We start from the raw sequence: 13,830 nt of genomic DNA, 5'->3' as shown, positions 1-13,830 counted from the left end.
TTCGGTTCCTGTAAATTTGTTGATTCTCAACTTCTGCATGCCAGAGAAGAACACCGGTTGCTAAGACACTGGTGGGTTACTTCCCTTTGGGCAGAGAAACAGCGGGAGGCAAAAGCATGCTTTCTCCATGGTGGGCCGAATTCCACACGGATAATTATGAGTACTCTTCGTGAGTACTCTTTGTGAGTACTCTTTGTGAGAGTGAGTAAAACAATTTCATTGTATGTTATGTTATTTGTCTTTGTTTCGTTTGTTACCGTGTGAATAAAACGTGTGTAATCTATTTGGGTGCAGTTGCGTCAAGTTCCATCTATATGTTTTTACTTTGCAGAGACGGAGGTGACGGTGGTCAGTGGTTAACTAGACAGACAGTGTGGGTGTTCCAAGTTCGAATCCAGTTTGTTCTACAAAAATCAAATTCACTTAGGATGTTGGCAACCTTGATATGGTCTCTCCCATAAGTACCCGATATCTTTCTAGAAAGATTTCTGACTATAAACTTATCGGGGAAACCAATGCCAACAACAGAATCTTCGGATTCATACGATATAATGATAAATTTGCGGGAAGATAAATGTAATAAAACAAATACAACACCCCAAACTCAGACATGGAGAATCGTTTGAAAAAGTAAATAAATAAAATAAAAAAAACTCTGATCAAACTGCTTACTCATACGAAAATTCTCAACCTATAGCCCCGACACTTGAAACCATTTGATCCCTTACTAACGACTTCAACTCCTTCAGAAATATACAACTTTCCTTTCTTACAGAAATGCTCGACTCCCTAACTATAACTCATGACAAAAATTGCCGATTCTCGACTTCTGACTCAAAAGCTGAATTTCTTATTCAGAAATGGAAAGTGAACTTAAAATAATCCGACTCGGAGTTTCCGCCTCTGATGCTTTTGGGAATTAAATCTTAACAAACACCGAACCAAAAATAATTCCCCAGACAGCCGAATAATGCTATGAATGCAAATAAGCCTTTGGTAAGCTTACAAGTCATACAGTTTTAAATAGATAATGATTTCTAAAATCTTACGGGATTTCACTGAGCGGGGTTCCCATGAACACGGCGATAGGTGTAAACAATCAATCATCTCACCTGAGCTGCCAGTTTTCCTTTTCGAAGGCGTGGAATGTCCGTGTGCGAATAGTTAAAGATTTTGTCCAATCGGGAATTTAGATCAATAGTTCCAACTGTACCTTCGATTCGGATCTTATAAGGTAAATCATTGTGTCTGAAAGACAAAAAAGTAGAATCTTTGGTTAATATCAACTTTAAGCGAATCTTTAAAAATATCAATCGGCATTATTTCAAAACATCATATTTTTGCATAGATAAATTAAATTTAACATTATTTTGAGAACAATGGGTTAAACTTAATTTAACGATAAATGTGACACGACTCTTGGCACACTATTAAATTCAGCATGGTTGCTTATTTGTTTCGTGAGTGAAATCTTGGCGAATTTTTGTCTGAATTAACGTAAATTAACGTAAATTGGTGAGTTTTTGTCTGAACAAATAAATTAACGTAAATTGGTGAGTTTTTGTCTGAACAAATAAATTAACGTAAAATTAAATTTACCAGCGTTGGAAGTGTAAGGTATCTATTGCACAAACTTTTTACTCTTCCAAAATTGGCAATTTTATTTTTCTGCCAATTTATTTGTTCCAAAAGTAATTACCAATAAACGTTATGCATCAATCAGCGTAAAACCGCCATGTTGAAATATTTGAAAATCGTGTAAAAATATAGAATAGCGTTCCAACTCCATACTCCGTTGTCAAAACTTCCAATCTCAAAACTCGATACTCTTTCAAGTTGACTTGCACACGATTACGTACCACGCACACCTTTTTAAAAATCGTCTCCTGTTCGCTTCACGCTAGTTTTTATTCACCAGTCTCATTTGCATATAAACGGCGATAGTCTGCGTCGCCCACGTGACCGTCGACCATAAAACCAACTGGGTGTCGCCATTTTAGCCTTTCTTTACCGGTCCTGGATATGACCTAAAACTATATCTGATGGTGAGGCCCCAGATTGCGGGCTTTGTGGTGTGTGGAGCCACCCTATAATTGCCATTGCTCCCAGGTCCACTCTGACCCGGAGTGGTAGTACATGTAAGGGTTCCAACTATGGGTTAAATAGAAACTGACTTGAAAAAAACAAATATATTCTATTAAAAATTTTTTCTTAAATCTTTGGATTCGGCATTAAATAACCTGAAAAGGGTTGATATGCCGTAAAACAAAAACAACCAGCCAATCAACTTTCTTTACCATTTTTTTTTTACACGGCCGACCCTTTGAAGCACACACACATGCTAGCCAAGTAAGTTATGATTTTCCTACAGTGGGGACTCACTGGTGCACAAGATATGAAGTATTCCGAACTGTATAAATAGACCGAGATGTACCGACCGACTCTCGGTGAGGCCTGTGTACTTTCATGGTATATTCTGTATATTCTGTTTTGTTTCACTACTAATGACCTGGTCTAACGGATATTCGTGCCTGTGTTTTCTTTAGTGACACCTCTGGACCACAACAACTAGACAAAACCCCATTCTAACATTTAAAACGTTAAAATGTTAATAAAAATAGAAAGGTGTCAAAAAGGAATACGTCCACGAGTATGGACGAAAACAAAATGTTATAAAGTCCGCGTGTTGTTAAATAAATGTCTCGTTAGTAGGAAAAGGGGAGGAGGTCATATATGAAGGAAGCATGAATTGTTAGATAATCATGGTCGGTTGTACCTAAACCCCAAGAATCCAGAATGAACCGCAAAAAAAGAAAACAATGAGAATGATTCGTCCTGGTTATTGAACTTGTTTTATCGTAATCTAACGCCATCAAACAAGATACGAATCAATCAAAAAGGTTACAGCAAAGTACCTAACATAAAATTGAACTGTGTTTAGAGCAGTTTTGCTTTGTTTTGGCGAGAGAGAGAGAGAGAGAGAGAGAGAGAGAGAGAAAGAGAGAAAGCGAATTCCAGTAGTGTGCCGCCAGCCAACACCCAAGCCCAAACCACCCTCTCTGAATTCACCGACATCCACAATAAAGCTGATTTATATTTCTTTTAAATCAAAGCATTGTTATTTTTCTGAGTACAGCATAATATAACTGTCCTGTTTGTAAAGAAAGGTGTGTCTAGGTGTGTGCATGTGTGTATTACATTATTTATCTCGCGTGTGTCGGCGGTTGTCATGTATTATACTATGGCCTTCTTATTGAAGTCGAATCTAGTGCCAGCAACCCTGTGACAAGATTCTGTTGCGTATTACTAAAGAAACTTCGGGGTTGGTAGAAACACTGTTGATGAGTCAATTGTGGTCTCCTGAGCAAAAAAAAAAAAAAAAAAAAAGAAAAGATACTAGCTGACGCTCCCCTTTATCAACTCTTATTGTGTACTCAACTCGACTGAGAATTTGCATCTGATGTGCATGCCAGAAAAAAAGTTAAACTCTTGCATCAACCAGCGCCGAGCTTAGAAATTAAGGATGATTCAAAATCGTAAACAACAAGATTTCAGTGCTACTGTTGTTCTGCAGTCTCATAATTGCTGTTACTACCATAAAACCAATTATCAACAACAAGCAAACATGTTAAAACGTCTGATCGGTGATTTTGCTAGGGATGTGTGACTGGAATAAGTTGATTGAAAGCAGAATACGATATACAAAAGCGAAGTACAAGTTTCTTGTGGAATTCAAGCTAAAATCATGCACAAATTAAGGCATGTGTGCGTATTACATTATTTTACTCAACGTGTAACGGCGGTTGTCATGTATGATTCTAGGGTCTTCTTGTCGAAGTCAAATCTAGTACCAGAAACCTGGTGAAGAGATTTCTGTTGCGTAGAAATGTTTGGACATGAAAGGAGTTTTACGACTCGTCTCTTTTATTATTCATATTATAGTATTTATTTACTTTTTTGTAATCATACAATCTTACTTATTCTAATGTATGACTTGATGCATGGGTTTGTATAGCATTATATTTCCAGAAAATAATCACCCCTTCATTTTTTTTTTTACACCGTGATCACCACTTATCAAGTCCCGGAAGTAACTCAGGGATAAGGGTTATTGCAAGTACATTACGTTAGTGTGGAGATTTGATGAAGTGTTTAAATAGGGGGGCGGTTCATTAGGAATTTGTTAACATTGGACTTGAAGACATCCAAGTTGTAGTCCGGAGGAAAGCAGGCAGACGGAACAGAGTTCCACAGGCGGGCAGTTCTAAGAAAGAAGCTTTGTTCATGGAATCCGCGTTTTGATTTAGGCACAGATATAGAGTGGGGGAAATTTTTCACAGTGGATTCAGCTAGACGGGTGTTTTTCGTGAAAGATTGGCGAGGGGGGACCAGGGATTGGAGTTCAGACGAGCACCTGCCATGAAAATAACGATAAAACAAGGATAGGCTTGCAACGTCTCTTCTGTGGGAGAGAGGTTGCAGGGTAGAGAATAGGGCATCCCCCACTAAACCACGAAGTCTATTTTGTACTCTGTCAAGGCATGATAGGCTGTTTTTGACAGCTCCTGCCCAGATATGGCAACAGTATTTCATCCTTGGACGTACTTGGCTTTTATATAGATAGAGAATTGCATCAGTAGTGAGATATCTTCTGGAGCGGTAGAAGGATCCCACCATCTTTCCAGCGACCTTGCCAACAGACTTGATGTACGTGTTCCATTTCAGATCAGGAGTAAAGGTCAAACCCAGAAGCTTGTCAAAACACGGTGCCTCACCCAGACGAGAGCCATCTATCACAATTGATGCCAGATGGGGATCAGAGCGTTGATGATGTAAGGATAGGAGTTTGGTTTTGGATGCATTAAAGGTAATCATCCACATCTTCCTCCACTGAACAACGCCCTCGAGATCAGAGGAGAGAGAATCAGAGAGAACTTTGTCATTTACAGCCTTTGATGTGTTGCCGTAGATTGTCGTGTCATCAGCATAGATGTCAACGAATGATTTAAGTATGTGTTTAAGGAGGTCATTGATGTAGATCAGGAAGAGAGTTGGGCCTAGGATTGACCCCTGAGGGACTCCAGCATTTATATTGCAGGCCTCCGATTTTTGTCCATCTACCACTACTCTTATGAATCTATCGGAGAGAAATGATTTAATGATTGAGAAAACATTTCCAGTTATACCGTAGCTGGAAATCTTGTGAAGTAGACCCTTATGCCATACCTTGTCGAAGGCCTTTGATATGTCAAGAGCAATTGCCCTAGAAAGGAAGCCTTTGTCAAGAGATTCACTAATCCTGTGGGATATAACCGTCAGCACATCTGCGGTAGATCTTGCAGAGCGGAAACCATATTGTGTGTCACTAAGAAGGTTATTCCTGCTGAGGTGGTTGACTATTTCTCTATTTAATATGGATTCCAGCAACTTACTCATAACACACAGGAGACTTATTGGTCTGTACTGAGAGGGAGAGGACTTATCACCTGAATTCTTAAATACAAGGCAAACTGATGAGGTCTTCCAGGGGGTCGGAAAGCACTTCTCCTTAAGGCAGCGCTTAAATAGTTTCGTAAGTATGGGAGCAAGTTCTGGTTGAAGCTTTTTTAACACTATAATTGGGATGCCATCAGGGCCAGTTGCTTTACTGGAATCTAGGTTCTTGAATAGCTTGGCGACCTCCTGCACGCATATTTGTATGTTACCTTGCTTGTTCTGTGTTATAGGAGGAAATATGGGGAGTTCTATTTTGAAACGTGCAAAATACATCAGTTTGAATTAATACTGTAGTAAATAAATTTTGAATTTTATAGTGGCTTTCCGGTGTTTTGTTTGGGTTTCTTTGTATTTAATATCACCATTATTATGTTTTTCTATTATATATATATATATATATATATATATATATATATATATATATATATATAGGAAGTTATGAAAAATATATATGGCAATTAAGCTACACAGCATATTCCGCGTTTCATCCCCGTGAGAATTCGTCAGGCTACTACCTAGCTCTACTTATGTACTGGGCACTGTTTAAGTAAATACTGAAAATTTACGCATAAAATTATATATTATACAATCTATGTGATTAAATGAAATATATATATATATGTATATATATATATATATATATATATATTACGCTATTTTATTTTATTTTATTTGTTCGTTTGCAACAGTTCGTGTAATTATTAATGTGGTAATTTACACCGAGGAAATATGACGCCATCTCAACCCGTGTGGCACTATGCTCAACTGAGGCAGTTGAGTGCTTTGAAGGGTAGGAAATTTTGAAAAAAATTGAGGGTGAGTCAGACAAAGGAATCAGGGGTGAAGTTCAACTCAAGGTGTGAAAAGTTTTCGAGAGATTGAATGACCGATAGGCTGAGAACATTGAACTAAGAAACGTATTTTAGGGGAGGGTTACTGTAAGTTAGGGAAACAATAGAGACGACAAAGCTGAACTTAAAGACAATCAAGGAGCTTTTTACGACAGTCATGAGGTGGAACTTTACGACAGTGAGAATTGAGAGTTCGGTTGGACTTCGACTACAGTTAGAGACAGGTCGTGGCTTGGGCCAAGTCAGGAAAGCTTTGAAAGATGGGGAAATTAACTGACAGCAACAAACGGACCCAGTCTGAACATGGCGTAGATGTGAATCTTAGAATTTTGACACACACAGTCAAATTGACATATATGTGAAACACCAGGGTCTGTGTTTTTTCTTGTTTCTCCGTGTTTATTTCATTTTTGTACTTGTGAACACGTCTACTCCCTTCGACAGTCACCAGTGTGAGAGACTATGACGATATGGCCACAAGAAAGACAATGGCGAACAAAGCCGCGGCACACAACATTTACGAACGTCGAGCTGTTGTGCGGGGTAGCATTTAGCGTTACAGACGCGTACACGTTAGCCTTTTATCATAAAAATAAACTAAATTTTTAAATTATTCTAATAATTGTAAAAACTACAAATAAAATAAACGAATACAATTCATTCTACATTCAATTATTTGTGAAAATCTTTAGGTATATAAAAGGAACTTTATGTGTGCGTTTGTGTGCGCGTGTGTGAGAGAGTGAAAGAGAGATAAAGAGTCCCCTATTGACTCCGAAACGGCTGGGTCTATTTTATAAAATTTCACACAAATATATTTTATGTGTCTGGAAGTGTTCTTAGGTAGTTTTTTTTATCGAATACCTTTGTTAAGTATCGAAAATCGTTAATCAATAATCGAAAAATCGAAGGAGCAATTTAGTTTTAAACAAAGTTAACACCGTATAAAGTCTATTATTACAATGCATTTTAGAAGTTTTATCACCGCACAAGTAGAAGAACCAGGCATATAAAATACATAGGTTCTTGAGAAAGTTCGGGAAAACTTTGGAAAATGGGGAAATGAACTGATGGCAACATACGAACCCAGCCTCGGCAGGATGTAATTGTGAACCTTAGCATGTAGACTCACACATCCAGTCCAACCAAAATATATGTGAATCATCTTTGATAAGACAGGGGCGCGTTCGAAATGAATACAACTGAATTATGATACTGACTTTTGAATTATGAACGTTCATTCAAGCCTTTATAGTAATGTAAGTTTATAAAAGCATCAGTATGTTCTCTACAGTGCAATGTCCACTGTATAGAATTGTACTGTGGACTAAATCACTACGAGGAGACATGTGAAGTTTTCTCCCCGTGCAACGTGGTGGGTTCCCAAATAGAACAGGCAATCGAATCGATAAAAAAATGGGCAATTTCACCAATTTCGATAGCAATAAAAGTATAGTATGAAACATTTATTCATCTGCATTCAATCCCAGGCAACGTCGGATCTCCCTGCTAGTAATTATAAAAAAAAGCATTCAGATTATTCTAGGAATTTAAAAATTTATTCGCTGGTAAAATTTAAATTTAAAATGTCATTACTTTTTTTTTTATTAATAAAATTTATTCAACAACGAATAATAATTAATGAAATGACATTTTTTTTTAAAACTAATATGCAAATAGGATATTTTATTGGATGTTTTGCGGCTTGATATGCCGAATGCAGACTGAAGGCGTTTCCTCAAATCGTGGCGATGGAGAGATGCTCGTGAAGCCAAATCAATTCACGATGATCCTCGGTGCGACGCCTCATTAATAAACCAAGGCTGTTGGAAAAGTCCAGCGTGATCAGGCGAATCATCCCACTCGTCTCCACGGCGATCGGTTAAAACTATTCAATTAAAGAACATCAGAAAAAAGAATCGATTGTTAATATTATACGTTCACATAGTTAACTTTAAAATACCCACTAACAAGTTTTACTCGAAAAACAGACCGATTTTGGAGCCTCTCCTTAGCGACATAAACAGAGAAAACGAAACCGTCGTCAATATTTTTTTTTTTTTTTATTCAATTTTCACCCCCAACAAACAAAAATCCCAATATTCTAGAAACACTCTAATTGAAAGCTCATCGTTCAAACTGATCGGCCTAATATTTACAGGCAACATGAACTGGAACAAATACATTGAGGACATTGCCAAATGTGCTGCGAAGAAGATGGGCTCCCTCTACCGTGCTAGAAAATTACTCACACCTGAGAGTATCTTGTATCATTACAAAGCCATTATTAGCCACTGAATGGAATATTGTTTTCACACCTGAGCTGGTGCATCTGTCACTAGTTTTTCCCTCTTTTACAATACGTTTCAAATCTAATAAGCCATGCACTATTGGCCAAATCAACTCATGTTCCATCGCCGCAATGTTGCATCTCTGTACCTGTTGTTTGGAATGTGCTCTGATGAACTTACAGAAAGAATGCCCCCCGCCTAAAAAAAAACGTACATACTCTCGATTAACCCGACAAGTAGCAAAATCTCATCCTACCACTTCACTGTTGCGGCCTCTAGATCATGTCGAAAAGCATTCTACTCTAGTAGCATCTTTCTTCTGACTGCAAGACTTGAAATTTCTCTTCCTCTTTCCGGCTTCTCTAACTGTACTAACATTCAGAAGTTTAAATGTAATATTAGCAGACATCTTGCTACTCAACTCCTCACATAGTCCCTTTTAAGATATGATCCCAAATATTATCCTGTTACATTCCAAGTGGCAATACGTCTTGTTTGGAGGTAAAAAAAAGAGTAACAACCGACAACAAGTCTAAGAAATATTTTACACTCACGCAATTACATTTCAAATGTTCCCCCCCCAAAAAAAAACAAACAAACAAACTAGATCAAGCTTCTGTATTAGCAATTTCCATTTGGATTTTAGAACCGGTACATGGAGATATAAACAGATCCGGTACATAGAAATATCAACAGATCCGGTACATAGAGATATAAAAAAAGACGGTACATAGAGATATAAAAAAAGACGGTACATAGAGATATAAAAAAAGACGGTACATAGAGATATAAACAGAGACGTTACATAGAGATATAAAAAAAGACGGTACATAGAAATATAAAAAAAGACGGTACATAGAGATATAAAAAAGACGGTACATAGAGATATAAACAGAGACGTTACATAGAGATATAAACAGAGCCGGTACATAGATTAATAATAGGAGCCGGTACATAGAGATATAAACAAAGCCGGTACATAGAGATATAAACAAAGCCGGTACATAGAGATATAAACAAAGCCGGTACATAGATATATAAACAAAGCCGGTACATAGAGATATAAACAGAGACGATACACAGAGATATAAATAGAAACGGTACATAGAGATATAAACAGAGATGGTACATAGAGCTATCAGAATAGCCGGTACATAGAGATATAAACAGATACGGTACATAAGATATAAACAGAGACGGTACATAGAGATATAAACAGAGACGTTACATAGAAATATCAACAGACCGGTACATAGAGATATAAACAGAGACGTTACATAGAGATACAAACAGAGCCGGTACATAGAGATATAAACAGGGACGGTACATAGAGGTATAGGCAGAGACAACGAAACAATTGTCAACTCCTCTCGGCAGAGTTCTCCCCGGCTAATAGCTGTTGGCGCTATACATTCGCCAATACTAATCATCAAAACAACCAGATCATAAGACCAGTGCGAAAATCACACACGTAAACTTATTCGGTTCTACACTGAAAACCACACTTGCACATATATTGGTTTCTATTGTTACATGTTTGAGTTTAGGGATATTAAACATGCGGCATAAAAAAACTAAAAAAGTATTTATTGTACACAAAACCCAAAAAACAAAAATATTTACAAATCGTCTAAGGGCGATAAGTAAGTTTTAAATTCAGTCTTGTTTACGTTTAGAAGAAAGACCAGGTTATTGAGAATTAATAACAATATTTCTTTTGCCTGAGAGAAATTGCACCATAACTTAGAACATTCCAGAAGCACTCGAAAAAGAACATTTTGAACTCTCTAGTAACTCTGAAAACGATATTTTTATATTCTAATTTTAATGTAATGTTTTAAATAGCAATAATTATACATTTATATTATGTAATAATAAATTGCAATAGCTTAATACTTTTATGAGGAAAATGTCCTCCCATAACACTATAATGAAAGACACACACACACACACACACACACACACACACACACACACACACACACACACACACATATATATATATTGCTTTCTACACTGAAAGCCATACGCATACATATTGGTTTTAATGCATACAGGGAAAAAATTGAATGGCTACTGCAGAGAAGTTGAATGCCTACTAAACACTGTCCTCGAGTGTCTAATGTCTCTCTGTACAGGGTTTTGTCAGAACAACTTGGCATGAGGATACTTTTCCCTAAAAGTAATCCCTGGCCAAATATTCAAAATCAAAAAGTATTCCTGCCCAAATAAGATCTACTTACTATGGCTAACCCACATTAGCTTTTACGAGGAATGGTGCACCTTCTCCATGTGATGTTACCTCAAGTAATAGCACGAAGCTGGATACTCCACCAGACTAGGTTAATTATTGTCCTGTAATCTAGTAAGATCAAGAGACCAAAACGAATTTCTTTATTAATCCGGTGTTTGAGAGATAAAGAACTTTAATGGAACATTCGGATATCTATGTATCTCATATAGAGTTCAAATGTTAGCTCCAGGTCGTGGGTCCCTTAATTTCTGAGAACTTCGACTGAAGTAAAATAAAAAAAAGCCAACCATGCACACATATTGGTTTCTACACTGAATGCCAGACACACACACACACACACACACACACACACACACACACACACACACACACACACACACACATTGGTGGAACACAATCTCACACACCCATTGATGCTGGTTTGTCAACAGCGATTATTCCCTTTGCGTATCTAAAAACATGGGCAGACACTAACTACAACGATTATACAAATATTTGGTGAACCTGTTACGCACTACCTTGAAAAGACCCCATAAAACGTTTTATAATGCATATTATTCGATAGTTATCATGTTCTGACCGTGCTGTTTTCTATTTGTATTGCGACCTGCCATCAAAACAAATATGACAGCCTGATAACTTCTTTGTGTTGGTGCATATTTCTCTATGAGACGGGGATGTTGTTTTCTTCTGATTATTATCTTTAAAGTAAATTTTCCAAATTCTGACTTACTATTCTCTTCGTCTTTCTTAAATACTATCCCTTTTATTTTATCTATTTTAGTTTTCGAAATATGTGTTAATTTTTATGACACCCTTTCGATTCTGCGAGATGAACTAAATACATTATTTTCCATCATGATGGGAAACATGTGTAAGAAAATGAAGAAAAAATGTAGACATTCACCTATATACTTCAAAATATACGTTCTTATAAAATCTCAAGAATATATATATATATATATATATATATATATATATATATATATATATATATATATATATATATATACAGGCGGCAAAAAGAAAGTCTGCATATGGAATTTTTTCTTAAACTGCAACAACGTATACCTCATTTGATTGCCCTTTTATTCTTCTATAATTTTACCTGTTCATATTTTACTTTTAATTGAAATATTCTAGTGTGCACGTCAATTAAAAAAAAATAATTTAAAATGAGGAGGCAAAAAGAAAGTCCGCACAATGGAAAATTTGTTAAAATTTTTTTTTTATTACATTTTCACCCCAAACAAGGCACATTGCTACTTTGATGTAGGGATTGCTATCAGTGACATAAGCTGCAGGGGTACTATGTAGGGAGTTGGGCAGCAGGATGTCGGTTTACGTTACACTTGAACTTCTGCATGTCAGTACAGTTGGGGAAGCAGGGACCCGGAAGGGAATTCCAAAGTCTAGCGGTTCTGGGGAAGAAACTACTGAAGTAGAAGGCTATCTTACATCTAGGGATCTCTACTGTGAAGGGATGGGATTTAGCTCCTTGTCGGGTTTATTGGGATATTTACGTAGCGGTGGTACAAGTGCTTGCAGTTTGTCGGAGCATTCATCGTTAAAGTACTTGTAGATGACAATCCAGGACCTATCAGATTGGCGGCTATCTTTTGAACCTTGTCGGAGTGAGAGACTAGTAGCAGATGTACCAGCCCAAATATGACAACAATGCTCCATACATAGGCGAATGATGGCCTTATAGAGGTACAGGATACTTTCGGGCGTTATTAGCTTTCTAGCACGGTAGAGAGAACCTACCTTTTTCGTAGAGGTTCTGGTAATGCTCTCAATATAATTGTTCCAACTCATGTTTCCTGTGAACGTTAGGCCAAGGAGTTTAGAAGAAGTACTTTCAGATAAAGAGTCTTTGGCTATTTGTATTGATGGTAGAGAAGGTTTCTTGTAATTATTGAAGGAAACAAGTTTAGTCTTGGCAGCATTGAATGTGACCAACCATTTTTGTCCCCATTCCACTACAGATTGGAGGTCATTCTCTAGTGTTTCTGCTATTTCCTTAGATATGTGTTCATTTGTTTTCCTGTCGTGTTTGTTATAGAGTGTGGTGTCATCAGCATATATACCCATCTCACCGGCAATTTTGTCAGGGAGATCATTTATGAATATTAGGAATAATAAAGGTCCCAGTAGACCCTGAGGCACTCCCGCATTTATATCATATTGTTTAGATGTACGACCGTCGAGGACAATCTGGATTTTTCTCTTATCTAAGAAGGATTTAATTAGTATTCGTCCAGTGATACCGTATGATCTGATTTTCCTGAGAAGACCTTCATGCCATACCCTTTCAAAAGCCTTAGATACATCGAAGGCTACTGCTCTACCCCCCTGCTTTGTAAAGTAAATGGTATGTACGTTCAAAGATTACAATTAGGATTCTGCTGTGGAACGGGCTTGCCTAAATCCATATTGTTGGTCGGTCAGAAGTTTAAGGTGATGGACTAGAGCTTAGTTAATTATGGACTCAAATGTTTTGGCGAAAAGTGGGACTTTAGGACATTAATGCAACACAAGTACAACAGGCAATTTCTGGTCTAAGCATTTGAAATTTTACATAAAGGGTATTCAGAGATAGGGCAAGCTTTAAATCGGTTTGGGTCGAAATTTTGAGCTACCAATATATAAATGTATGTATGTATGTTTGCGTTTTCAGAAGATCATTATCGTTTTAAAGCTCAACCCTTCAGACGACAAATATCGAAAAATTGGCTAAAAACATTAATTTCTTCGCCCTCAACTGGGCACTTTTTTACAGGGAGGGTCGCTTTTTTAACCGATATTTTCGAAAGTCATCCCCTCTTTTCGATTGTCTAGCCTTAATTTAAACCTCCGCCACTTCCGGTTTGGCGGTGGTCGTAACAGCAAAGACGTCACGTTTTCCCCTGTTCTTTTCCTCCTTCGCGGTACAGGT

At 37.2% G+C, this 13,830-nt stretch overlaps 1 protein-coding gene across 2 annotated transcripts in view; it reads right to left on the bottom strand.

The window, feature by feature from the left end:
• LOC145291160 (dipeptidase 1-like) overlaps positions 1 to 13,830 on the bottom strand; it is a 227,126-nt gene that overhangs the window by 132,155 nt on the left and 81,141 nt on the right. For both annotated transcript variants that reach the window (XM_080136687.1, XM_080136686.1), the window contains exon 3: positions 1,113 to 1,248. In XM_080136687.1, the coding sequence (XP_079992813.1) occupies positions 1,113 to 1,248 (136 nt within the window). The remainder of the gene's footprint in view (positions 1 to 1,112; positions 1,249 to 13,830) is intronic.

Source organism: Euprymna scolopes, chromosome 12 (assembly GCF_053919585.1).
Source record: "Euprymna scolopes isolate OS-2025 chromosome 12, ASM5391958v1, whole genome shotgun sequence".
NCBI classification, from domain to species: Eukaryota; Metazoa; Mollusca; class Cephalopoda; order Sepiida; family Sepiolidae; genus Euprymna; species Euprymna scolopes.
The sequence above is the reverse complement of the archived record's forward strand: the minus strand, read 5'-3'. Positions and strand labels throughout refer to the sequence as shown.